This window comes from Ctenopharyngodon idella, chromosome 17, assembly GCF_019924925.1.
Source record: "Ctenopharyngodon idella isolate HZGC_01 chromosome 17, HZGC01, whole genome shotgun sequence".
In the NCBI taxonomy this organism is placed as follows: domain Eukaryota; kingdom Metazoa; phylum Chordata; class Actinopteri; order Cypriniformes; family Xenocyprididae; genus Ctenopharyngodon; species Ctenopharyngodon idella.
The window spans coordinates 19,504,789-19,532,762 of NC_067236.1; the positions used below are offsets into that span (position 1 = coordinate 19,504,789).

Sequence of the window (27,974 nt, forward strand, 5' to 3'; positions counted from 1 at the left end):
TTTAAAGGTGTCTGTGTGTTGTGATATTTTCTCTCTTTTTTTAATTTACATATATTTATATCATATGTATTTACAAATGCACAACCGCTAAGATGATGCTGCCTATCTGTTTTGATTGACGCAGACTGAGAGGGAGTAAATACACTGAGATTTGACCCAATCGCAATTATTTATATGCATATTTTATATTCTCTCTGTATATATCATTAACTGTTCATTTTGTATCCGTATCTTTCCAGCAAAATTACACACATATATATATATATATATATATATATATATATATATATATATATATATATATATATATATATATATATATATATATATATATATATACAAAACATTAATTTTTTTTAAAGGCCTAGTCATTATCTTAATCACTTGGTGCCCCACTATTGGCTCTCGCCCAATCCCGTCTATGGATAATCCGGCCCTGGATTCACACCGAGATAATCACAAACTGAGAACGTTTATACCGAGCGTTGTGAGCCCACTAAACCTGGCTGCATTTGTATGGTTTTCTCAATTCTAACCCTACTCTGAAACTCAACCAGCTTCATGCAACAGGCCTCTGATTATATTACAGAATTTGCATTTCTGCTCATGGATGGTTTGGGACATCTGAAGCTAAGTGCGTATTTGTTTTTCTTCCTTCCGTGTAGATGGTACTTCTCTGTGGGCGTCTGTCACGAATGATTCACCCCTGGAGCCGAACTACACCAGCATTGAGCAGCTCTTCTGTCTGCCGGTGGCTGAACCCAAAGACAAGAACCCGGCCGCCCCGGTCAAGAAAGAACCCAAAGAGGTGTGAGATTTAATGTAGCTCAAATAGTGGAGCATGCTGTAGGTCATGAGTTTGATTCCCAGGGAATGCATGAATTAAAACATCTGCCGAATGCATACACTAGCAGTCAAAGGTTGTTTATCTTTTCTCCTGTTCTGCATTCAAATCTGAAGCTGCACAACTGTTTTCAACATTGATAATAATCAGAAATGTTTCTTGAGCATCAAATCATCATATCAGAATGATTTCTGAAGGATCATGTGACACTGAAGACTGGAGTAATGATAATTTAATTTCATCGCTTTTTCTCCTGTTTCTCAGATTTCCTTTATTGACTCCAAGAAGAATCTGAACCTGAATATATTTCTGAAGCAGTTCAAGTGGTAAGATCACATGTTTTGGACTCGCTGGTGTGTGTTCGTGTGATTATCTTGGCGAGACGTTCAAGATGTTTGATTCGCTCCCAAACAGCTCTCATGAAGAGTTTGTGGCGATGGTGCAGAAAGGAGACTGTTCGAAATTTGACGTTGAGTCTTTGAAACAGCTTCTGAAACTGCTTCCGGAAAAACATGAGGTACTTCCCAATAAAACGTACAATCGAAATGACAATTCACAAGTATTTCACATTCATAGATCTTGATGCGAATGAAATAAAGGTATTTTTGTCCACTGGAAATGTTTAAAGTGACCCTTCCAGAGTCTCCTATAATATGTTTACATTCATCAAAGTCATAAAACACTTTAATTTTCTCATAATATCCACTTCAGCATCAGCTCTTTTCTCTCAGTGTCTGAAACGGTTCGATCAAGGATTCGGTCTCTCTAAACCCCGCCTCTCTGAGAGCTGCTCTGCTCTGATTGGTCATTACCATATATGGATTATGCTCTTGATTCACAGTGATACGAACAGTAACAGTTTTACCGTATCAATCTCATCAAAGTGGATTTGCTTTGGCAGCAGAAAACAGCGTCTTCTCGACATGAACAACACGAACCAAACTCTTCCAGTCTCAGATACAACTACAGTGTTTGAGGGCGGGGCAAAGTAGATGCTGTTCGCCGGCAGCCAATGGGCGGGCATTATGCAAATTAGTTACAAACCAACGTAGGTTCAGGCAGTTCAGAATCACTTCTTTCTCTTGGGAGACAAAAACTCAATTTATCTTTGAAACTTTGCAGAGCTTTTACTTTCACAAACAGCTTTAATACACACTGTGTAAATTATAATATGCGAAAAAGCATAATGGGGCATTTTAATATATCTAATGACCAATCAGCAGCACAACCCACTGAACATCTGTGCTTCTGAGCTTCATTTGCATCAAATTAAATATTCAGTCTACCCTGTTATGGTCAGTTTTGCATTTAACTTTATTACTTCAACTTCTCCAGATTGACAACTTAAAATCCTTTCAAGGAGATCCAGACAAACTGGCCAACGTGGACCGCTTTTACCTCTCACTGCTGGCTGTACCCTGGTAAAGTTGCATTAAAACCACATCTACTGAAGTGTTTGATTAACACTTCCAGAATATGCATAAGGCAGTTATTATTATGTTGGCTTGATAAAGAAATCCTAAGCTTATTCTTCTTCTGAGACTGAATTTAAATATTATCTCCTTCTAGAGCTTTAAATCTACAGCCACTAAACTCAGGACTTCAGACTGAAGTTCTTTTCTAACTGATCAGATTTGCTGTTTTCGTTAAATTTCCTATTAAACCTATGAAAAATCCCATAAACTTTCATTGTGGGGGTCAAAATATTTATATTTAAGCTTCATCCACCAATTATCTATCACTAGCAAAGCCTAGCAACTATCTTAGGACATGTTAAAACATGTTAGCAACATGCTAAAACATGCTAATTCATGCCAGTGACATGCTAATTCATGTTAGCAGCGTGTTAAATCCTGCTAACAATGTGTTAACTCATGCTAGCAACGTGTTAAAACATGCCAGCAGCATGTTAATGTTAACAATGTGTTAGGTCATGCTAACAACCAGGTAAAACTTGATAAGAATGTGTTTAAACATACTAGCAATGTGTTAGTTCATGCTAGCAACATGTTAAACATGTTATCAACATGCTAATTCATGTTCAAAACATGCTCATTCATGCTAGCAACATGGTAAAACATGTTAGCAATTTGTTAAAACATACTAGAAATGTGTTACTTAATGTTAGCAACATGGTAAAATATTACTAACATGTTAAATCATGCTAACAATGTGTTAAAACATCTTAGCAGCATGTTATAATGTTATAAATAATGCCATCAACATGCTAATTCATGTTAGCAAAGTGTTAAGTCATGTTACATGTAAATTCGTGTTAGCAAAATGATAAAACATGCTATCAACATGTTAATTCATGCTAGCAACATGCTAATTCATGTTAGCAATGCATTAATTAATGCTAGCAACCTGTTAAACATGTTAGCAACATAGTAAAACATGTTAGCGATGTGTTAAAACATACTAGCAATGTGTTGATTCGTGCTAGCAAAATGTTAAAACATATTAGCAACACTAACAACTTGTTAACTCAAGCATTGTTAAAACAGTGCTAGATTTAGCATGTTAGTAATGTGTTAAAATATCCTAGCAGCATGTTAAATCGTGTTGTCAACATGCTGATTCATGCTAGCAAAGTGTTAAAACATACTAGCTACACTAACAACATGCTAAAACACAAGCAAAGTGTTAAAACAAGTAACATGTTAGCAATTTGATAATGCTAATTCAAGTTAGGAACAAATGCTTGCAATGTGTTAAAACATGCTAGCAATGTACTAGAACATGCAAAATAATGTTAGACACATGTTACATTAACAACTTGCTAGCAAAACAAAACATGCTTATTAAACTTTAAAGCTTTCAGACACGGCTTTGTCAAGCCAACATAAGTTTGTCCTGATAAACTTTACTTTCTATTTGTGAATTGAGTTTCTTTATTCGACCCGTCACAGTTACCAGCTGAGGATTGAATGCATGTTACTGTGTGAGGAGACGCTGTCGGTGCTCGATATCCTGAAGCCGAAGGTTGAGCTGGTGGAAACGGCCTGTGAAAGTGAGTACAAACCAGCAGATTGTGTGTGAGTAAATGTTAACTTGTTTACTGCACACTACATGTTCCAATCATCAATGCATTTGTTAATCTGTCACATCATTCAGTGTTTCTGAGCGCACACAGAATTATAATGTGAAGTGTGTGTCGCCCCGCAGGTCTCAGGAAAAGTTCACTGCTGCCCAGTTTCTGCAAGCTCATCCTTGATGTTGGAAACTTCCTCAACTATGTAAGGAAAACACCAATAAAGTGCTTTTTTGAATGTATCCTTTCATGTAGAGTGTAAATAAAGTGATTGACAGCACTTGTTCATGGAAAATGTTGTTGGTCTCTGGGCAGCAGAGAGTCATTATTGACTGTAAAGCCCAAATCACCTTGGATACTTTTTGTTTTCTGTATTTACAGTGTCTTAGTTCCTCATTTTGTGAATTTTTATTTTATTTTGTTTTTCCTTTTTGCCAGGGAAGTCACACAGGAAACGCTGAGGGATTCAAGATTAGTTCCCTGTTGAAACTCACAGAAACCAAAGCAAACAAGAGTCGCATCACCCTCTTACATCACATCCTTGAGGTACAGTATGGCCACAAGTGCAATAAATGGTGTTCAGTTTTGCTATGTGCTATGTTGTGAATCTCATGCATCTTGTGATTCCCAGGAAGCCGAATTAAACCACCCAGAGCTGCTGAAACTTCCAGAAGAAATCGAGGCCTGTGAGATAGCAGCCGGGTAACACAATGCTGCTGTTCTCTGAGTGTGTGTCACAAGATCAGCGCTGTCATTTCACTCTCAACTGGTGCTTTGTGTGTTTCTTTCAGCGTAAATCTGGACTCGATTCAGGCAGAAACAAATAATCTTCTAAAGAGACTGAAAGATGCAGAGAAAAGGGTGTCTTCATCAGTTGAGGACGTCAAGGAGCAGTTTTTAGGGGTTATAGAGGTAGAAAGACTTGCTTAACTGGTAATATTGTGAATATTAAGTCCCCCTGCAGTCAATAAATTATCTTTGATCATCAAAATGATATATTTAAGCTTTTTTTTTCCCTGTGAAAATAGCTTGAATGTACTGTAACTTGACACCCTTGCTTCATTTAGTATATGCGGCTATGAATATGCAAATTAGTCTCCGCCTCCACTCACTCACACCAGCTCGGATTACCTGATTCACTCGGTCAACTATTGATTAAAAACACCACAAAGACACTTGATTTTTCTCCACAGGGGGGCTTTAAAAAATAAAATATTAAATTGTGAATACTGTATATACTGCTTTTTTATTTTAATATATATTAAAGTGTAACGTATTCAACAAATTATAACTTGCTATTGTCTCTTTCCTGCTTTTTTTTCCTGTGGTGTTTCTGTAGAGGAACCTGACGGTGTGTAAAGCTCTGGAGGAGCGTTTTACAAACATAGACAACAGGAAAGGAGATCTGGCTCAGTATCTCTGTGAAGACGCCGGTCAGCTCTCGCTGGATGAACTCTTCAGCACCATCAAAACCTTCCGTCAACTCTTCCTCAAAGCCTTAAAGGTCAGTGATTTGTTATGATGCTCACATGTGTATTAAAATAACACTCCTGAGTGGTTTGTTCCTGCCACAGAGATCATGAAATGTACCTGAGCACCACTTAAGTTGTTCCTTCCTGTAGGAAAACAAGATCCGTAAAGAACAAGCTGCCAAAGCTGAGAAAAGAAAACAGCAGCTGGCGGAGGAGGACTCCAAGAGACAGAAAGGAGAAGATGGGAAGATAAGTGAGTCGTTAATCTAATTAACCATCGTATGTCCATTTATTGTGTTTGTGTTATGTCTTGGCACCCATGGTCCCTCATCATATTCAGTTCAGACTCGCAGTGTTGATCAAACGTCTTTTCTTCTGTTGTGACGCTGTAGATTCAGTATTTCATTATGCTGTTCAGTCCACGTCAGTGGAGGAATACAGATGTTCAACAACCGTTAATGAAACCAAATGTTATACATTCACGTCTAGTATTTATATAAAAAAAACCCTAATTAAATAAGATTTTGTGGATGCTCATTTCCACCATGGAATAAAAAAAAAAGTAAGACAGGTAATTGTGATCTCACAATTGACTTTTTTTTCGCAGCTTTGAGAAAACAGAATTTTGAGATATAAAAAAAGTTAACGTGAAAAAACTGAATGCAAGATGTAAACTTGGAATTCCGAGGGAAGAAAACTGCAGAATTGCGAGGAAAACAAACTGAGAATTCTGAGGGGGGAAAAGGGCAGAATTACGAGACGTAAGCTCAGAATTCCGAGGGGAAAAAAATGGCAGAATTGTGAGACATAAACTCAGAATTCCAAGGGGGAAAAAGGGCAGAATTGTGCAATTCTGCCTTTTTTTCCTCTAAATTTCGAGACGCAAACTAGGAATTCTGAGAAAAAAAATTGGCAGAATTGCGAGACGTAAACTCAGAATTCCGAGAGGGAACAAACTGCAGAATTGCGAGATGTGAACTCGGAATTCTGCCTTTTTTTCCTCTGAATTTCGAGATGTAAACTTGGAATTTTGAGGAGAAAAAACAGCAGAATTGCGAGTCGTAAACTCGGAATTCCGATGGGGAAAAAATGGCAGAATTGCGAGATGTAAACTTGGAATTCCAAGGGGGAAAAAAAAAAAAATGCAAAATTGAGAGAAGAAAACTCAGAATTATGAGGGGGGGGGAAAAAGAGCAGAATTATGAGATGTAAGCTCGGAATTCCGAGGGAAAAAGCAGCAGAATTGGAGACATAAACTTGGAATTCCGAGGGGGGAAAAAAGGCAGAATTGCGAGACATAAACTCAGAATTCTGAGGGGAAAAAAATGGCGGAGTTTCGAGACGTACACAAAGAATTTCGAGGAAAAAAACATCAGAATTGCGAAATGTAAACTCTGAATTCTGCCTTTTATTTCCTCTGAATTTCGAGAAGTAAACTTGGAATTTTGAGGGGAAAAAACAGCAGAATTTCGAGACGTAAACTTGGAATTCCGAGGGGGGAAAACTGCAGAATTGCGAAATGTGAACTTGGAATTCTGAGGGGGGGAAAAATGGCAGAATTACAAGACATGAACTTGGAATTCTGAGGGGAAATAAGGCAGAATTGTGAGACGTGTACTCGGAATTCTGGGGGGGGAACGTCAACGTAAGTTGCGAGATGTAAAATTGCAATTGTCAGAAAAAAAGTCTGAATTGTGAGATACTGTATAAACTCGCAATTGTGAGGGAGGGAAGTAGCAATTCCTTTTTTTATTATTATTATTATTATTATTATTATTAATTAATTTTATTATTATTAATTAATTTTATTTATTTATTTTAATTATTATTGTCTCAGAAACAAGTTTCCATTGGTTCCCCTAACCGTAATAGAAATGTATGTTCTATCATTCCAGTCAGAAGAGGGCCTGTGCCGCAGGAAGAAGGCTGCATCGTCGATCAACTCTTGGCGGATATTCGAAAGGGTTTCCATCTGAGAAAGACTCGTCCCAGGTGCGAAACGGAAAGTGCCCCTTCTAGTGAAATGCATAGGGATACGGGACCGTCCGGTAAGAACATGAACCTGTCAGGCTCTCCACCGGCTCCAATGCAAAAGTCTCAAACGCGTCTGTTTATTTCTCTTCTGGCTTGTGCGCTGCTGTCTATAGTGAGTGGATTAAAGGGGTCCGATTGTGAGGAAACATTTATTGTATGATTAAAACAGACTAACTTTCTCTGCAGTCCAAAAAGAGCTACTAAAAGTTTATGACACACGAATACACACAACATGTGACCCCTTTAAGGCAAAAGCGTTTGCTTGTCCAGTCACTTCTAGAGTCGTGCGTGAGCAGAAGGGTGAGGAGTGTTTAGACTTTTGGGATTTGAGCCTGATTCCTCACGTCCTGCTGCTGAACCAATCGGCTTTGCTGCTTCTCTTCGCTTCTGATTGGTGGTTTACACCAGTCTGAGCTGTCAATCACGTGCCAGTGATACTAAATGCTTCATTGTTAACAAACCTGCATGTAAATGAATGTAAAATACAAGCTGTAAACTGAAAATGGGTAGTTGACATTTCAGTTGTTGTTGTTTTTTTGTTTTTTTTCTTCAACATTACTAGGTTTAGATCAACATTTGCATGTTTGGGGAAAATTATTTATTTATTTATAGCTTATAAATGGTGAAATTTCTGTTAGGTTATCTTTTAGGTTATTCACAATTTTTATTCAGCTTTGTACAGGGCTTCTCAATTAAAATAAAAATAAAATAAAACAGTCGCTAATATGGATAAGTGCTTAAAAACCCTGCGGTTTTTCCATCAAAAATATGTTTGGTGTAACGCTTGAAAATGAAGAAATTAAGACGCCCATAAATATTAGATTTTATACAGTTGTACTGTTAAATAAGAATAATAATAATAATAATACATTAAAACATTTTGTATTATTATAGAAAAATATTATAATTTATTAATAATACAAAAACATTTTTTTTTTTTTACAATTATTGTAAAATTATTTCACAATTCATTAAAAAACCTTTTTTCTATAATACAAAATTTATTAATAATAATAGTAATAATAATACATTTAAAAAACTTTTTTTATTTTACAATGAAATATTAACTGTAAAATTTCTTATATTACAATTGTAATATTTCATTGTAAAAAATTATTTTATTTTTATAGGGCTGCATGATTAATTCAAATGATTAATCGCAATATGGCTGCTTTAAATTTTGAAAATGGAGAAATTGAGAGTATTTTGACAGTAATTTTTTCTTAAATACTTTTTACAGTGAAATATTAGTTGCACTTTTCTTTTGTGTGTGTGTGTGTGTGTGTGTGTGTGTGTTTATATATATATATATATATATATATATATATATATATATATATATATATATATATATTAGTATTTATTAATTTAGAATTTATTAAATTTATTAATTTAGTTCATATTTACTTTTTTTGTATATATAGTAATTAAAGATCCTCCCACCGAAACTGTCATTACTTTGTAATTGTAATTATTTTACAATGAAATATTAACTGTAATATTTCTTATATTACAATTGTAATATGTCATTGTAAAATATTTATTATTATTATTATTTTATAGTCATATTGATATAGAATCACAAACATGCACCGCAAACCTTGTTTTTTTTTTGTTTGTTTTTTTTAAATAGCATTTTAAAACAAATTTGCAATTTCTTTAAAAATCAATAAGAAGAAGAGTTTATTAAAATATGTAAATGGTGACAATTTCTTTTAGGTTATTCCTTTTTCTTTTCAGATTTTTATAGGGCTGCATGATTCATCAAAATAAAACTAAATTGCAATATGGCTGCTTTAAAACTGCATTTTTTCCACCAAAATACAAGCTTGAAAATGGAGAAATTGACAGTATTTTGATTTTTACAGTGAAATATTTCAGTTGCATTTCTTTTGTATGTTTAGTTTTTTTTTTTTTTTTTCTTTTTTTTTTTTTTTACAGTCATATTGATATAATCACAAACAAGCACAGCAAACCTAATGCACAAAGAAAATTGCAACATTTTTATTCAACATTTTGATATTTTTTTATTTTTTTTTCCCAAATCATACAGTCCTGCCTTTTTATTTGTATTTCAAACGGTCCTGCAGTGAGACAGATATTTTGAAAGTTGTACTACTACATGTAGTCGCTCAATTTCTATTCAACTGCAATAATTAAAGAATTGGGCAAAAGTGAGAGCATGTCACACCGCAAGACACTGATGTCAACTACCCAAACACAAGCTGTGAGCTGCATGTAAACTCAGTCACAGAATCTATCATTCTGCAGGGAAAGTTGTGTATATTTTTGTAAGCAGACCGAAAGATGCTGACGTCTCCATTCTCTTATCAACACGCTCGTGTTCTTCAACAAATCCATCTCTTCTCCTTCCGAAGCAGCAAGTGTCAGGTCTGTCGGAGAAGAAGCTGGATCGTCTGCGGTCGGAACGTCTCCGCCGGTCCTGGATTCTTCTCCAGGAGATCCGGCCAAAGGTTGCGGCACGAATCCCAGAGGTGAAGTAACCTCGTTGAGTAACGGCGAGCCAGAGAGCCTTCCTTCAGACGTAAAGGAGCCTCGACCACCTCAAACCATCGCTGCGATCGATTCTACACTCATGGATTTACCACAAAACCTGTCTGTGAGCACCAGGACTGAGGAAAACCCTTCCACAGACACACCCGCTCAGGAACGAACCGCAGCGGATCAGACTGACGTCTCACCCAGCAGCCTTACAAATCCACAACTACAAAATCATAATGCAAATAATATCAGGTCGATGGACAATGATGCGACTCGCTCCGCACCAGTAAATACAACTGAGAGTAAAGACAGATGTGTCGACGACCCGCTGCAGTCGAGTAACGCTTACATCGATGACATCAGTAAGGAGTCGTCAGGAAACCGTGTTCCGACACCTGATGAAGCAGACGGAGTGATACCACAAGCCACGCCTACTCCTTCTGTAGACTCCGCCCACCCGAAACCTGAAAAAAAGAAATCTCTCTTCCAAAGAAACAAAAAAAGCAGTAATGAAGGTAATCTATTAATATATCCAATAAAGCTCATGTTTTTCAGCACTGCTGCTTGAAGATGAACGTGTCCGATGTGTCTTTAAAACATTTGGTTTGCAAACAGTGAATAAATATCTTAATATTTTAATAATAGTAAATGTTTAATGTCAATTTAAAATTAATCGTCAAGCTGCTGGGATATTTCTGGAAAATTCTGAAACGTATTTTCCTGCAGTTCACAATCCCAGATATTGTGTTAATTGTTTGAAAGTCAGGAAAATCACATTTCAGCCCAAAATCAAAAGAAAATGGGAATTAATGTTTGGATAACATTTGGAAAAATGAAATGTGTTTTCTTTCCAGAAAGTTTATTTTACAGTTATTAACAATTAGCATAAAGCACTACAAATACTATACTATATTATACTATAATTAAATATTTCAAAAATAGATTTAAAAATACTTAAATAATGAAAATAATTTAAATATTGACTACATTTAAAAAGGTAAACAAAAATTAACAATTTTAAAATATATATATATATATATATATATATATATATATATATACACATTTTTTTTTTTAAATAATTTATTAAAATTATATTAGTTACCTTTTTTTAAATTGTCAATATTTACCTTTTTATTTAATATATATATATATATATATATATATATATATATATATATATATATATAAAATTTATATTTCATTTTAAAATGTATTAAATTATAATTTTTGGTTCATTATATTTTTAATTGTTCATATTTACTTAATATATAATAAATTATATGCAAGTATATTTTGTATAATTTATTAAAACAATTTATTAATTTAGAATTTATTAAATTATAATTTATTAATTTAATTCATATTTACTTTTATTTTTGTGTGTGTATATATAGTAATTAAAGATCCTCCCACTGAAATTGTCATTACAATTATTTTACAATGAAATATTAACTGTAATATTTCTTATATTACAATTGTAATATTTCATTGTAAAATATTTATTATTTTAGTCATATTGATATATAATCACAAACATGCACAGCAAACCTTGTTTTTTTTTAAATAGCATTTTAAAACAAAATTCGCAATTTCTTTAAAAATCAAAAAGGAGAAGAGTTTATTAAAATATATATATTTTGAATAATTTTGAACAATTTATTTAGAATTTATTAAATTATAATTTATTTATTTAGTTTTTTTTTTTTTTTTTTTTTTTTTTTTGTATATATAGTAATTAAAGATCCTCCCACCAAAATTGTCATTACATTATGTCATAATGGGGAAAAAAATTAATTGTTCTAAAAATAGGCTTTTGATTTTTGGTTGAAATGTGAGACATTTTCTGGACTTCATGTTATTAAATTGTCATTTTATAATGACAATTCCTGAAGCGAGTTTCATTAACACTCATTCTGGCTGAATTCATCTGCTTCATATCGTCAGATGTAAATATCTGGCATTAGTGCGTTGCCTTTCTTTGTAGAGCCTTGAAGTGAATGTCAGTCATTTCTTCAGCGTGTCTCTTTCTCTTTGACTCTCTGAAGTCGAGGGTAACAGAGGCAATGGACGCTCTAAAAAGGAATGTGTGTTGCAGTAAGGTAGGTCAAACGCCGAGAACTAACACGGCCGAGCAGGACGTCCGCTCACAATCGCCTAATCGATCTCTAACCAGACCTCTCTACTTACCGACGTGTCGACTCTTCATCCATGTTATTAACATCTGTCTTTTCCTTGAACGCTGGGGATCTGTTCTGAGGGCTCGTCTTTGGCCTCAAATAAACTGTCTGTAATTTTAACCAGCATCTTAATCATGATGAATCTTTATAGTTTTCTTAAAGGGGCTGTGTGCAGGATTCAGAAACCCTTGTTATTAGCGACACCGGTGGCCGTTAAGTGAACTGCAGCAGCAGCTTACTGCTCAAAATTGAATGTGATTCAATGCTCGATATACTCATGGTGAACTTTTGTGGTCTTCGAAGTTGAAATACTTTTGAAGCGATACACTGTTAACGAACATCCCGACGCCGTCTACGCTGTTGAGAGTGACGTTTAGATGAATATGTAAATGTGTGCCGCACGCTTTTCTCACAATAACAAAAATGAGAAAGCATCTGATCATAGTGATGTGGATATGTTTGAACCAGCTCTGAGATTCACTGCATCATGTTGACAGATGAGGTCATTAAAATTACAGTTATGATAGTTTGATTATAGAGTATATTTGAGACTATAGTTTGAATGAATCACGACACATTGATATTATAGTACAGAACGACTCTTTCTGTATTTTATCCTGAACCTTCGTATCGTGTGTCATGTAATGAAACACGTAAACGTCACATTCTTTTGATTTTTCCCGGCAAAAACGTTCTGAGATTTTCACATAAAAATCAGTCTACTAGCTAAAAAAATTCAGGGTGGGTCTTGTTTTTTAAGTTCGTTACAATCTGTTCACACGTTGGCAATAAAAAGTGATTAATACATGACAATTCTTACATACAGTCCCTTTAATTAGTTTGGGGTTGGTAAGATATTTTTTGTTTTGTTTTGTTTTTTTGAAGTCTCTTATCCTCTCCAAGGCTGCATTTATTTGATCAAAAAAAAAAAAATACAGTAAAAATTGTGAAATATTTTTACAATTTAAAATAACTGTTTTCTATGTGAATATATAGTAAAGTGTAATTTATTTCTGTGATCAAAGCTGAATTTTCAGCATCATTACTCCAGTCTTCAGTGTCACATGATCCTTCAGAAATCATTCTAATATGATGATTTGCTGCTCAAGAAACATTTGATTATTTATGGTGAAAATAGTTTCATATTTTTTGTGGAAACTGTGACACATTTGTTTTTTCGGGTTCTTTGATGAATAGAAAGTTCTAAAAGAACAGCATTTATTTGAAATAGAGTCTTTTGTAACATTATAAATGTCTTAATAATGATCAATTTAATGCATCTTAATCCTCCCAAACTTTTGAACGAAAGTGCATATTTATGTAAATGGATGGTTAAATACACAAGTGTTAAAGGGACAGTTCACTCAAAAATGAAAATTATCCCATGATTTACTCACCCTCAAGCCATCCTCAGACAAACACAATCTGAGATGCATTTAAAAATATCCTTAGTCCTCCAAGGTTTATAATGGCAGTGAATGGGGGCCCAAATTTTGAAGTCAAAAATAATGCATCCATCCATTAAAAAAAGTAATCCATACGGCTCCAAGGGGTTAATAAAGGCCTTCTAAAGCGAAGCGATGCGTTTTTGTAAGAAAAATAACTAGCCTCCGGCGGACGACCATACACAAGTTGCACAAGTTGACTTGCGCCAAATGAGTAATCCTCTTGCGGTTTAAACAAATAGGGCTGTGCAACAAACTCAAGCTCCTCTTTTCTTATATCGAAATCCTCCGACATTTCTCCTTTAAATTCTTGTTTTAGACTTATCCGTGACCGGTGTTTTGTTTTGCTCTATCCTCTGCGCTTCCGCGTTCGTCATTACATTGTGCGTCAGGTCAAAGGATACTCTTCCACCACAAATCGACTACGGTCGTCCACTGGAAGATAGTTATTTGAATTTATAAAGTTTTAAATATGGATATTTTTCTTAAACGCATTGCTTCGCTTCACAAGGCCTTTATTAACCCACTGGAGTCGTATGGATTACTTTTTTTTTTTTTTTTTTTTTTTTTAATGAATGGTTGCATTATTTTTTACTTCAAAATTTGGGCCCCCATCCACAACCATTATAAACCTTGGAGGACTAAGGATATTTTTAAATATATCTCCAATTGTGTTCGTCTGAAAGAAGATCGTCATATACACCTAGGATGGCTTGAGGGTGAGTAAATCATTGGATAATTTTCATTTTTGAGTGAACTATCCCTTTAAGTAAGTGTAAATCACACAGTAAAACGCCTGTAAATGATTGACAGCAGAAGAATGTGAAGATTCTGAACTTTCTGGTCAGTTTATCTGACCATCACAGTTACAACACGTGGGTTTTAAACTAGGGTTTTAATCTCTGTCGGTCTGTTAAGTGTGGAAGATAAGCAAAGCAAATAGTTTAGAAATGAGTCCAGATGTGCATCTCTAAATACCAAGATCATCAAATAGTGTGTGTAAAATAGAGAGATTTTTTGTGTTTAAGAAGAGTTTAAACTTGCACTGGCATTTTTTGCTGAATATCACACAATTAACATGTTTTTGGAGTTTTACAGCATTATCTTCAGATTTGAGGCTTAAGCTCTATTATGTTTCTTTGTCATAATTTATTTTTGGTTTCCATCGTGTTTGAGCTTCAGTATTAACCTCTTCAGCAAATGGACCATCATCCCTTTCTTAAGATACCTTGGTATTATTAAAATGTCTTATGCTGCAATGTTGTTAAACATATTTTCTCCTCAAACATTTCAGGAAGCTCCAGGAAAAGGAGAACAAAAGGGAAAAGGAAAAGTTGAGCACGTTCCTGCTGTGATCCTGTTATCCCACCGGATCTGGAGTTGCCTGAGCGGAGGAACAACTAATGGCGTACTTTAAAGAAATACAATCTGTGTAAAAGAGTTTGGCCTGAAGTGTTTTTAAATGCTACATATTTAGATTTGACCAAACTATTTTTAATATTTGCACTCTGTAAGATACATTTATGATCCTCCAAAACTTTGTTTACATAAAGAGCGGTTAGAGGAGAGAGAAAAAATGTCTGATCATGAACCTTTAAGAGTCTGTACTGTTTCTGAACCCTTTAAGATCACCTGCTGTTCACTATTAATATCGCTCTGAATCATGTTAGCTTTATATATTATGAAGATGTTTGGCATAAACCCTGAAAAGTATTTTGTTCTTATAATATCAGTTCTAAAGTATTACTGTCATAAGATTTCTTAGCAGAAATGATTATATTTTGCGCTTGCAGTGGTTGAGCTGGACTGTTATTTTCATTCGAGTGTGACTTTCATATTGATGTCAGTATGTATTTTGATGTATGTCAAGAAAATCTATAAATTATATATAAATAAAAATGTGCAATCAGTGTCAAGGTTTGTTAATTGGTGCGACACCCAAGCTCACATTCATTGCAATTTGAAATGCGTTCAAATTTAAATTCATTATAGTTAAAGATGTTGTAATTTCGCCCTCAAGCCCCGCCCCCAAAGACGTGTCAGCCAATCAAAAGTCAGCAATTCCGAACGCACAAAATGATTGAAAAACAGATGGCGCTCTCCCAACTCTGTTTACAAAATCTAAATACAGGTAGAATTTAAACTGGGTTTAAAATGTTTTGTTATCGGATATTTGTAGTCAATAAAACAAATGTGATTATTATGCATTGAAGCCCCGCCTACTTCCCCGCCCACTCACGTACGTGATCGTCATTGGATGTGTTGTGAGGCATAGACATATGTCTATGTTGTAAAGAAGATGATATTCATCATGTAGATATCAATTTAAGTGATATCTGTTGTAGTGACAAATTGGGTCCCCCCTTAAATTGGGACCCCAAGCAATCCCCAATTATGTTATTAGCACCTGATTACAATTCCTACAAAATCATGTTATGATAAATGCTGTTTCAGCAACGTTATAATGACTATTTATGTCTGTATTAGTTAGCTTGTACTAGCATAGCATACAGATACCCGATTAGCCTGATAGCTTAGTTCATACACGCATTTGCGCTTACCCTACATGTATTCACAATTATCTTTAATGTAATTAAGTGTTAAATATCCACATATTTCAACAAATTAACGATGTTCAATTATTCACTTAATAGGCTTTTATTATTATTTATTTATGTATTAACAGTTAATAAAGTGTAAGAAATTACGTTCAGTTGGTTTTATTATGCACTAATTTGTTTTCTTACACATTATACAGTAAGCTATGCGTATTTTAAATTAATATCATTAGCATAGATAATCATTAACTGACCCGATTTCGAGGGAGGACCCGATTTGTCACGACACCGTCAGGACATGAAGTAGTTACTTGCATAGAATCAGCATTATCAGCTGATGGCATATCACATGCTCAAGCTAAAGTTAAAAGAATCCGATCATTGTAGTGGCTTCGTAACGCAATAATAGCGCGTCGACTGCGCATGCGCGCGTATCGGGGGGGTTTTGCCTTCAGAGGGCGTGCTGGGTTACATTCAGATATTTTATTGGAGACATGTGCGTGCTTACAAGTATAATTGTTTAGATCTATGAACTACTGGCATACAAAAAAAAAATCTGCTTTAGAAATCGCTATCCAGTGATCATCATCGACTGCGATTGGTTTATTCTAACCAGCGGTGAGAAAAGTAACACGCGTCGCGTGACGGGACTCTCTCTTCTGCAGCGGTCTGGATAATTTTACACCAGTTATTATGACGCAGAAAAACTTTACAAGATGTTGAAATGAAAATCAGACGTAAATATGAGAAATATTATATATTATCTATTAAGTTCCGAGCCGCCCGTCGCTGAAGCATCTGGAGCTCTGTGTCTCTCTCTTCTACCCGCCCATTCGGCTTGTATGAGCGGCTGAGCGCGCGGATGACAGCTGTCATTAGATCGGTTCCGCAGCGGACTCTTCATCATGTCTCTCGGCTGGTCAGGGAACGATCACAAGAGCTACTCGAACCCGCCGACGGCCGCCGTCAAACGGGCGAGAAACGACTCAGGGAACAAAGTCACGGTAGTTCTGGGAGCGCAATGGGGAGATGAAGGCAAAGGAAAAGTTGTTGATTTACTGGCGACGGAGTCCGACATCGTCTGCAGGTGTCAGGTAAAAATATAATAAAATATAAATATAATTTAATTATATTTGAAAAACTTTTTAAAAAAAATATTTATTTATTTTATACATTTTTTATTACATTTTAATTGATTATCATATATAATCAATATTATATAATTATTTTAAGTCATTATGTGCAATAATTTAATTAACAATAACACATTTAATAGGTACCACTACAAATAATAATACTAAAAAAGTACTTTAATATGTAATAAACTAATTAATAAAGTTCTCATGAATATTATGAATTCATATAGATAATATACTAGTTTTAATTAAAGCTTTTTAGTTAAATTCAATAATCTAACATGTTTATATTATGGAAAGTTATGCTGAATATGTCATCTCATGTTTATGAAAATACAACTGAACTGAGCATGTATAAAAATATGTTTATCACTTATATATACTTTTTTTTCTCGTCTTTACTTTGATAATGTAATGTTTTGACTTTAGTTTGAAACATTTATGGATGTTACTGCATATTCAGAATTGCTGGAGTTAAAAATTGGCCATTGACAAACCCTTATCAGTCTAAATCTAATCTGAAAATGGAGGGAAGTGTCAAAATCAGTGTTTATTGAGTGGTTACGGCACTATTCAGACTCATTATCATTATTAATCACATGCAATTACTTTAAAAAATGCTATGGCATTATAAAGTATGAAGTATTCTTAACAGTTCATGGCTGCTGCTGTGAGAGTCTGAATCTCCCTGAATGTCAGTCCCAGAATTCCTCACTGCCCTTCGCTGAACTCCGGTCACATTCCCGGCGTTACTGGACATGTGAGAAGGGCACGGCGCTGGCCATAGAAGCCCGTCGCATATAAGTGTCTCAGACTGGAGGTTTGTGTTCAGCTTTGGACACAGTGTGTCTGAGTAAAGGGCAGGCCGCCTGGATGCTGGAGTCATGTTTCCAGGTCTCCCTTTTGAAGGAAATAAGATTGTAAATTTGGACCTTGATCTTTTAAGTTGTTGATGTTGTTTTGCAGTAAGTTTCCATTGACTGCAAACTGTCCTGCGTGAAGTTTATAAAGCATCTGAAATCGAGTGAGTTTTTGTGTTTCTCCACAGGGAGGAAATAACGCCGGTCACACAGTGGTGGTGGATGAGAAAGAATATGACTTCCATCTTCTCCCTAGTGGAATAATCAGCACCAAATGCACATCATTCATCGGTGAGATGAGCTGACTGACTGCAGTAACTTTGCTGGATAAATGTAGTTGCATTTGACATATTTAAAGAGATAGTTCACCAAAACAAATTGGAAATTCTGTAATCATTTACTCACCCTCATGTCATTCCAAACCCTTAAAGGGATAGTTCACCCGAAAATGAAAATTATCCCATAATTTAATCACCCTCAAGCCATCCTAGGTGTATATGACTTTCTCCTTTCAGACGAACACAATCAAAGTTATACTAAAAAATATCCCGTCTCTTTATAATGGGAGTGAATGGGGGCCGAGATTTTGAAGCCCAAAAAAGTGCCTCCATCCATCATAAAAGTAATCCAGGGATTCATACAAATAGGGCTGGGCAACAAACTCAAGCTCCTCCGACATTTCTCTTTAAAAATTCTCATTTTAGACCAATTCCTGGCGGGTGTTTTGTTTTGCTCGGGTCAGAGGTCACTCTTCTGTTAGAACTATTGTGTTTGGCCATTGCTGGAAGCCAGTATTATAGTTTATAAAGTTGTAAATATGAATATTTTTCTTGCAAAAACCCATCGCTTCACTTCAGAAGGCCTTTATTAGCCCCTTGGAGCTGTATGGATTATATTTATAATGGATGGATGTGCTTTTTTGGGCTTCAAAATCTCGGCCCCCATTCGCTCCCATTATAAAACTTGGAAGCACCAGAATATTTTTTAATATAACTCCAACTGTGTTTGACTGAAAGAAGATAGTCATATTCACCTAGGATGGCTTGATGGTGAATAAATTATGGGCTAATTTTCATTTTTGGGTGAACTATCCCTTTAAGACTTTCATTCATTTTCAAAACTTAAATATTTCTATTGAAATCTGGGAGATTTCTGTCCCTCCATTGAATATTCACTCAAAACTCTGATGCTTCAAAACATTCATAAAGAGATTACATAAAGTAAATCCATGTGAATTAAGCGGTTTAATCCAGGTCTTCTGAAGAGACACGATCACTTTATATGATTGAATTTAAGCTTTTATTCATATAGAAACATTGACTCAAATATGGTAAACAGAAGCTCAAGAACCTAAATTAAATCTACAATCTCTCGTTTTGAAGCGTCAGAGTTTTGGGTGAATAACGAAGTATCAGAAATCTCTCAGATTTCATCAAAAATGTCTGAAGATGAACAAAAGTCTCATGGGTGTGGAACAACATGAGGGTGAGTAATTAATGATTTGAGTGAACTGTCCCTTTAAGAATTCTTGTCACTGTTTTGCATATGATCAAATCTGATATTTTCAGAGATTATAAAGACAGTAAAGTTGACACGTGTGCATCCGTCTGCAGGTAATGGCGTAGTCATTCATCTTCCAGGATTATTCGAGGAGATTGACAAGAATGAGAAAAAAGGTAAAAACACATTTTTTTACAAACATGCTTTTTAATAGACCAGACTTTTACACAAATACTGTTCACTATCAGATGGCTTCGTTCTATTCACACACAGGAATAATTTGTTTTTTCTTACACGATAAGGGCTGAAAGGATGGGAAAAAAGACTGGTCATCTCAGATCGGGCTCACATTGGTAATAAAAATTATAACTATATATAATAGTGTTTTTTTTAGATATACTGAATACTATGATGGAGGAAAATGATCTTCTGATTCCATCTATTTGTGTCAGTATTTGACTTTCATCAGGCCGTGGACGGACTTCAGGAGGTTCAGAGACAAGCTCAGGAAGGCAAAAAGTAAGTTTGTACTGGTTTGATGCGTAACTAGCTGTTTAAGACACTTTCCATAAGTACACTTTTTATAGTGAGGTAAACTATTATCCATCATAAAATTAGCCTAGTATCAAAAGTAGGTCATTTTTGATCAATCAAATGTCTGTATTCTCCCTTAAAATGGTGATTTTGGCCCAGTGTGAGCTTCTTGATCAAACACATGCTTTAATATGCTTGGCTGGACAATCAAAACTATGAAAAATCCCATAGTCTTTCATCGAGGGGGGTCAAAACTTTTACACAATAACTCTAATAGAGTGTTTAAGATGCATCCATCAAAGATCTATCACTAGCAAAGCCTAGCAACTAGCTTAGGACATGCTGGCAATGTGCTAAAACATCCTAGCAACATGCCAATTCATGCTATCAACATGCTAACAGCATGTTAGCAACAACATGCTAACAGCATGCTATCAGCATGCTATCAGCATGCAACATAAGGCATGCTCTTCTTGTATAAGAGCATGCCTTGGTCAAAGCTGCTTTGACACAATCTGCATTGTAAAAAGCGCTATATAAATAAATGTGACTTGATTTGACTATTGCATGCTAACAACTTGCTAATTCATGTTAGCAATATGTTAAAACATTAGTAACATGCTAAATCATGCAAGCAATGTGTTAAACATGATACCAACGTACTAATTCATGCTATCAACATGCTAAAACCTGCTAGCAACATGCTAATTCATGCTAACAAGGTGTTAAAAATGTTAGAAGAATGTTAAATCATGCCAGTAATTTGATAAAACATGCTAGCAAAATGTTAAATAATGCTAGTAATGTGTTAAAGCATGTTAGCAACAAGCTTAATCATGCTAGCACTGTGCTAATTCATGTTAGCAACATGCTAATTCATGTTATCAACTTATTAAAAATGTTAGCAATGCTACATCATGGTAGCACTGTGTAAAAACATGCTAACAGTGTGTGCTAATTCATGCTAACGATGTGCTAAAACATTTTCGCAATATGCTTAATGTTAGCAACGTGCAAAAACATGCTAACAACGTGCTTAAATATGCTAGCAATGTGTTATAAAATGATTAGTTCATGTCCTTGATTCTGATTGGTCAATAGCTGTGTTTTATTCACGATAAAACATGGCTATGACCGCTTCACCCAACGGTTCTGTGTATCACTACACAACACCCTTAGCAACCAAACGTAAACTCTATGTTCTCAGTTGATATTGTTCATTGAATCTTACTGTAGTGTATTATGTAGAAGAGTATTGTGAGAAAAAGATCGAGTGAGCGAGTGTATTACCTGCATTCAGATTTAGCGTTTTCCTTCAGGTCAGTCCTATGTTCATAATAAAAAATCTGTTTAAATGTCCGCTGCAATATCTTGTCCTTTTAACATTTAAGGGGTTTTCCCGTGACTGACAGCGCTAGTCAAAGCATTTGTCAGTTGCGTCTTGTTCCGTGTTCACAACAATTCAGTCATTTCAATGTAAAAGTCTTCACTACTGAGTGACACACTCATAAAGACAGTCTTTGCCGCCATCTAATGGCGTAATAATGTAACTTCTGTTGCTGTTCACGGTCAGGGACTATTTTTTTCCGGCGGAAGGAAGGCTTTAGTGAAAGTTTACTTCATGAAAGTTGCATTGATACATATGCAAAAATGCAAAATGCAAAATAATGCTGACACATGATAAAACATGCTAGGAAGCTTATAAAACTTTCAGACAAGGCCAACATAAAAGTTTGTCCTGACAAACTTTACTTTCTAGATTAACTTAATTTCTTTATTTCATTTGTTTATTTATTGTTAATTGTTAAAAGTAAACAAAATCACACAAATCAAGGTTTATTCAGTCCTGCAGTTTGATAACAGTGTTGCAATTATTGCAAACTTATTAAATTAATAATAATAATAATCATACATTGTATTTTTATTTATAGTGCACCTTTCTGTGCTACAAATATCAATAAGTAAATGTAAAAAATGTAAAATAAATTTAAAATAAAACAGCTCATAATATTTTATTTGACCTCGTGAGGTTGATGATCATCACTCTGACCTCTAAAAACTTTGTTTTTAATAGTTGTTGATGTTTTATAGTTTTTTTTGCTGATTTTAACCATGTTTATGTTCGTTCACAGCATAGGAACAACTAAGAAAGGCATCGGGCCCACATACGCCTGTAAAGCGTCTCGCACTGGGCTTCGCATCTGTGACCTAATGGCTGATTTCAACGAGTTCTCTACGAGGTAAATAATCTTCCTAATGCTGGTTACATCAATGCAGCGATCATCTGAACTGTTCATATCGTACTTCAAAAGGGTGAAGAACCTGGTGCAGCAGTACCAGTCGATGTATCCCACCCTTAAAGTGGATGCCGAGAGCGAGCTAAAGAAGCTAAAGGTCAGTTAAAGTGGAGTCACATGCGGTATGTGTTACTCTCGCTCACCCTGATCTGCGCTCTCCACTCGCTTACAGGACTACGCTGAGAGGATCAGACCTCTGGTCAGAGATGGTGTCTATTTCATGTATGATGCAATTCACGGACCCTCAAAGAAAATCCTGGTGGAGGGGGCCAACGCTGCCCTCCTTGACATTGACTTCGGTAAGGCATGCTGCCGCTTTGTGTTCGTATACTTGGGTAGACCTATTATGCCCTTTTACAGAGTCTTGATGTTGTTTTTGAGCTCTACTAGAACAGGTTTTTATGCTTGAATGTTGATTATTTTCCTCATATTCTCCATTGTTCAGCTCCTCTCTTCCCAGTCTGTCAGTAACGCTCTGTTTAGTTCCTGTCTCTATGAAGCCCCTCCTTCTGAAAAGCACAGTGTGCTCTGATTGGTCAGCTGGAGCAGTCTGTTGTGATTGGTGTTTGGGAAATATCTCGCCCCTTACCATAACCGCCAGTTTCAACACACTACTAACTAACTCAACCAGGCCGCGCCCCTTTATTCTGCATATGAATTATTTAAATGAGGAATATTGTGAAGAAAACTTAAAACTACAATGGAGGCGTTTCAGGGAGTTCAGTGACACTGACACTGATATAGAGAAGAACTCCTGTTGGAGGGACTTTTTCATGCTCAAACAGCAACATTACACACTAAAGGAAGATGAACATGGAAAAAAGCAGAATAGCTCTTCTTTAAATGTTTGTTTGCCTTCCTTCCAGGAACATACCCATTCGTGACGTCATCCAACTGCACCGTGGGTGGCGTGTGCACCGGTCTCGGCATCCCTCCCGCAAACATCGGCGATGTGTATGGAGTATCGAAGGCCTACACCACTAGAGTCGGGATAGGAGCCTTTCCGACTGAACAACTCAACGTAAGAGTCGGATTGACTGCGTGAAGTCAGATTGAAACTGGCAACTTCAGCAGAGTTATTACAGTTAACTAAAACTATAACCATAACAAAACTGAAATAAAAGTAAATACAAAAAAATTCTACTTTTATTTCAGCTAGTTGCCAAGCAGGTTTATTATAGTTAAAGGATTAGTTCAGTTCAGTTCAGAATTAAAATTCTGATAATTTACTCACCTCCACGTCATCTAAGATGTTCATGTCTTTCTTTCTTCAGTCGAAACGAAATGAAGGTTTTTGAGGAAAACATTCCAGGATTTTTCTCCATATAGTGGACTTCACTGGGGTTCAACGTTTCTCTAGATAAGACTCTTATTCCTCGTCTGGGATCGTGTAGAGCTCTTTGAAGCTGCACTGAAACTGACATTTGGACCTTCAACCCGTTGAACCCCAGTGAAGTCCACTATATGGAGAAAAATCCTGGAATGTTTTCCTCAAAAAACCTTAATTTCTTTTCGACTGAAGAAAGAAAGACATAAAGATCTTGGATGACATGGAGGTGAGTAAATTATCAGGGAATTTTATTTCTTAAGTGAACTAATCCTTTAACGGAAACTACATTTTTTTTTTTTTGAAATAATATAAATGTTATCTGAAAAAGAATATCAACAGTTTATTTTATTTTAACTAGTTTCTGAGGCAACATTTCTCTTTTTCATTTAGTTTAATTTGATGTTTCAAAATAACTACAATTAAAAAAGAATAAAAGCTGTTTATAGAAACAAAAACTTGAGAAAAACACACAAAGAAATTCCTAAAACTTTAACTAAAATTAACTAAAATGGAAAATTAAAAAAAAAAAAAAAAAAAAAATTAATAAAAACTATAATAGTATATTAACGATACCAAAACGCCTTCCAGGTTTGTGTTTAATCTGCATCATAAACTAAAAATTCCACCACAAACAAACACTAATCTGTTCTTGTTCGTGATAATATGATCTGATGTTTGCTGCAGTTATATTTAGATTGTGTAACTTTCACACTTGAACGTTTGGGTTTAGTGGATTTGCCCTTTTGAGCAGCTGTGCTGTAGCCTGAACTAGAAGTGCTTAAGCACAGTCACATGAACACCACCAGATACATTCATCGGACAACAAACATTCCTGTAATCCTAATGAAATTCATGTGGAGCACAGAAATATGAATCTGTAGATGTTTGCATCTGTTGATCTATACTTAATTATGTTTCATTTGAAGTCATCATAAAACGTCTTCTCTATTGTGCTGTATATCCAAGTGAAACTGCTTCTCAAACAAGAACAAATGTAGGGCGGGGCTTGATTTTGTCTGTGGGGAATTGATTGGATGGTTGTGGTTTGCTATTGGTGGATCTCATGTGAGTGACAGGTTGCCCCGCCCTCTTCATCAGAGAAGTAAAAAGAGATGCTGCAAGAGGGAGGAGAAGATATTCTGATTCAAGATTAAGCATCTCACCTGTGTTCGTCTCTTCACAGGCCGTTGGTGAACTGCTGCAGACCAGAGGTCACGAGGTGGGCGTGACCACAGGCAGAAAGAGACGCTGTGGTTGGCTGGACTTGGTTATTCTCAAATATGCTCATATGATCAACGGATTCACTGCGTGAGTGTTTCAGTCCTGTGTATGAGTGTGTTCGGTAACATACTGAACCATATACTGTTTTTAATATTATATGATTGTAATGGTTGTTTTCTATCTTTCTTCAGAATTGCTTTGACTAAATTGGACATCCTTGATGTTTTGGATGAAATTAAAGTGGGCGTGGCTTATAAGATCAACGGCAAAAGAGTCCCATATTTCCCAGGTAAAATTAACTAGATATTTCATAGAAGTGTTATGAGCCTAAAACTAAAACTAGTGACACTACTACTGTAACTCAACTGCATTTAGTCATTGTAGTCACCTGGTTTGTTCAGTATATGTTGTTTTGAAACATGATGGGAAAACCAAAACATGCATGTTGATGTTCCACCAAAACATGCATAAAAACACCTTTTACAAACCAAAAGTAAATGTTTTAGTGAAAGTGTATCTATTAAATGCAATAAACAAATCATCCAATACCATTAAATATGAAGTGTCTGTATAATATTTGTTATTTTATTAAATTGCGGGGCTTGTTTTATGGAGATCTTGGTTAATCAGGCCAATAAGAGACTATTAACTCAAACTCTTCCTTTTTAATATACAAATGTGTCATTAAAAATGTCAACAAATATATAAAACTTTTAAAAAACATATAGACACTGGTTCATGGGTTCACAGTAGAGCTGCACGACTCGATTGAGAATCACGATTTTTTGCTTTAAAACAGAAATTATGATTCTCCCACGATTCTGAACAGATAACTAAACAAAATAACATGTAATTTACTACAGACTCTGACAAAATGTTAATTGCTGCAGTCTATTAATTTGAATTATTTTGAAAAAATTGGTTTGAATGAATGATTCAATGACTCACTCATAAAGACTTCATTTGCTTCATTACTGGATGAATTAGCATTTCTGAATTAATCATTTGATTGAATGATTCAGTGACTCACTCTTAAAGACAACTTGTTTCATTACTAAATGAATCAGCGTTTTTGAAAAAATCTCCTGAATGAATGATTCAATGACTCACTCATAAAGACTTCACTTGTTTCATTACTGGATGAATCAGCGCTTCTGAATGAATCATTTGAATGAATGATTCAATGACTCACTCATTAAGACTTCACTTGTTTCATTACTGGATGAATCAGCGTTTTTGAACGAATCTCTTGAATGAATGATTCAATGACTTACTCACAAAGAATTCATTTGCTTCATTACTGGATGAATCAGCGTTTCTGAAATAATAATTTGAATGAATGATTCAGTGACACACTCTTAAAGACAACTTGTTTCATTACTAGATGAATCAGTGTTTTTGAAAAAAATCTCTTGAGTGAATGATTCAATGACTCACTCATAAAGACTTCACTTGTTTCATTAATGGATGAATCAGCGGTTTTGAACAAATCTCTTGAATGAATGATTCAGTGACTCATGAAGACTTCACTTGTTTTATTACTGGATGAATCAGTGTTTTGAACAAATCTCTTGAATGAATGATTCAGTGACTCATAAAGACTTCACTTGTTTCATTACTGGATGAATCAGTGTTTTTGAACAAATCTCTTGAATGAATGATTCAATGACTCACTCATAAAGACTTCACTTGTTTTATTACTGGATGAATCAGTGTTTTGAACAAATCTCTTGAATGAATGATTCAATGACTCACTTATAAAGACTTCACTTGTTTCATTACTGGATGAATCAGCGTTTTTGAACGATGACGAATACATTTTTTCTAAGCGCCAAATTACTTTCAAATAGTGATTTACTCTATTTTAATCGCTGCCGTAGACGTCAGTGTTTATATACGAACTATAAACTTGTATCCAATAATTCTGTGATAATTTGAATCATTATAAGACAGAAATAACAATACTGTGTGGTTGAAAAGACTGTTTGTGAAGCTGTTTCATATCTGTTTATGACAACGGCTCTCTCTGGCTCAACGGCAGTGCAAACGCAGATTTGAATTTTTCCTGGTGTGATTTTGTCGAAAGTTTAATAGACACAGATTGCATGAGAGTTTGAATCAAGATCGCGATCTTGTAACGATTAATCACAGCGCTCTAGTTCAGAGATCATCGCCCTCTAGTTGTAAGCCATTAAAATTTCGAAACATTTGGAAACAGTTATAACATAACAAACCCTGAAATCACATGACTTTGGCAGGTTGATATGCTGGTTTGAAACAAATGATTCGCAAATCTTCATATGTTCACTTCATATGTTCGCTTTCAGCCAACATGGAGGTTCTGCAGAAGGTGGAGGTTGAATATGAGACTTTTCCCGGATGGAAGACGGATACTTCAGCGGCCAGGAAATGGAATGATCTTCCTCCAAAAGCTCAGAACTACATCCGCTTCATTGAGAATCATATTGGTGTTCCTAGTAAGTCATTCCACACTGTATAAACTGCATTACAACATCAGTCTGTGAATTAAAACTCACATTTGATTCTCTTCATCACAGTTAAGTGGGTTGGTGTTGGGAAATCCAGAGAATGTATGATCCAGATGTTCTAGATGTTCTGGGATCATGAAGATTCATCAACTGAAGACGATCAGCACAGTGGGACTCTTGTTTTTACTGGTTGGCATTCATTTATCCAGAAAACTGATAGAAGATCAACTCTGAATGGCTGAATTCATGTCCTGGCATTATAATGATCTTTCTCTCAGATTGATTGTTGATCATCACCACACGTTTACAATCTTCTTTATTAGTGCAGTTTTGAGTTTTTGAGATTCAGTTGACCCTGTTTGTCAAAGTGGCATTTCATTATGTTGTAGAATTGCACTATATTGTTTCCAGTGTTCACATGTGAGACACATAAATTAAAACTGTGCAAAGACTTGTTGTTTATTTCATTTGATTTTCTGCACTGAATAAGATGGTGCTGCTCTTTAAAAGAATGTCCTCCCATTAAAACAGGTGTGCC

At 35.3% G+C, this 27,974-nt stretch overlaps 2 protein-coding genes across 6 annotated transcripts in view; both read left to right on the plus strand.

Annotated features, from left to right (window-relative positions):
* LOC127498241 (inverted formin-2-like) overlaps window positions 1-15,421 on the plus strand; it is a 35,320-nt gene extending 19,899 nt beyond the window's left edge. Inside the window, exons 9-23 of one of the 5 annotated variants that reach the window (XM_051867370.1) lie at window positions 666-808; window positions 1,109-1,170; window positions 1,259-1,361; window positions 2,180-2,265; window positions 3,757-3,857; window positions 4,013-4,083; window positions 4,317-4,424; window positions 4,510-4,580; window positions 4,670-4,790; window positions 5,218-5,382; window positions 5,501-5,603; window positions 7,246-7,398; window positions 9,763-10,401; window positions 11,935-11,988; window positions 14,806-15,421. In XM_051867370.1, the coding sequence (XP_051723330.1) occupies window positions 666-808; window positions 1,109-1,170; window positions 1,259-1,361; window positions 2,180-2,265; window positions 3,757-3,857; window positions 4,013-4,083; window positions 4,317-4,424; window positions 4,510-4,580; window positions 4,670-4,790; window positions 5,218-5,382; window positions 5,501-5,603; window positions 7,246-7,398; window positions 9,763-10,401; window positions 11,935-11,987 (1,979 nt within the window). In that variant the 3' untranslated portion in view covers window position 11,988; window positions 14,806-15,421. The remainder of the gene's footprint in view (window positions 1-665; window positions 809-1,108; window positions 1,171-1,258; window positions 1,362-2,179; window positions 2,266-3,756; window positions 3,858-4,012; window positions 4,084-4,316; window positions 4,425-4,509; window positions 4,581-4,669; window positions 4,791-5,217; window positions 5,383-5,500; window positions 5,604-7,245; window positions 7,399-9,762; window positions 10,402-11,934; window positions 11,989-14,805) is intronic. The other 4 variants (XM_051867371.1, XM_051867372.1, XM_051867374.1 and 1 more) reach the window with 4 other exon arrangements.
* Window positions 15,422-16,722: 1,301 nt separating this feature from the next.
* On the plus strand, window positions 16,723-27,887 carry adss1 (adenylosuccinate synthase 1). Its single transcript, XM_051867376.1, has 13 exons — window positions 16,723-17,163; window positions 18,254-18,356; window positions 19,679-19,741; window positions 19,868-19,918; window positions 20,018-20,084; window positions 22,232-22,339; window positions 22,412-22,493; window positions 22,569-22,695; window positions 23,263-23,417; window positions 24,910-25,034; window positions 25,139-25,236; window positions 27,275-27,424; window positions 27,506-27,887. The coding sequence occupies exons 1-13, from the start codon at window positions 16,975-16,977 to the stop codon at window positions 27,556-27,558; spliced, it is 1,371 nt and encodes a 456-aa protein (XP_051723336.1). The 5' UTR covers window positions 16,723-16,974; the 3' UTR covers window positions 27,559-27,887.
* Window positions 27,888-27,974: the final 87 nt, after the last annotated feature.

What these genes read in the sequence shown, in the direction of transcription:
- adss1 (XM_051867376.1), top strand. Translation starts at nt 16,975, where the DNA reads ATGTCTCTCGGCTGGTCAGGGAACGATCACAAGAGCTACTCGAACCCG. An exon ending in CAAGCTCAGGAAGGCAAAAA is followed by an intron (nt 20,085 to 22,231) that starts GTAAGTTTGTAC and finishes GTTCGTTCACAG; the next exon opens with CATAGGAACAACTAAGAAAG. An exon ending in ATGATCAACGGATTCACTGC is followed by an intron (nt 25,035 to 25,138) that starts GTGAGTGTTTCA and finishes ATCTTTCTTCAG; the next exon opens with AATTGCTTTGACTAAATTGG.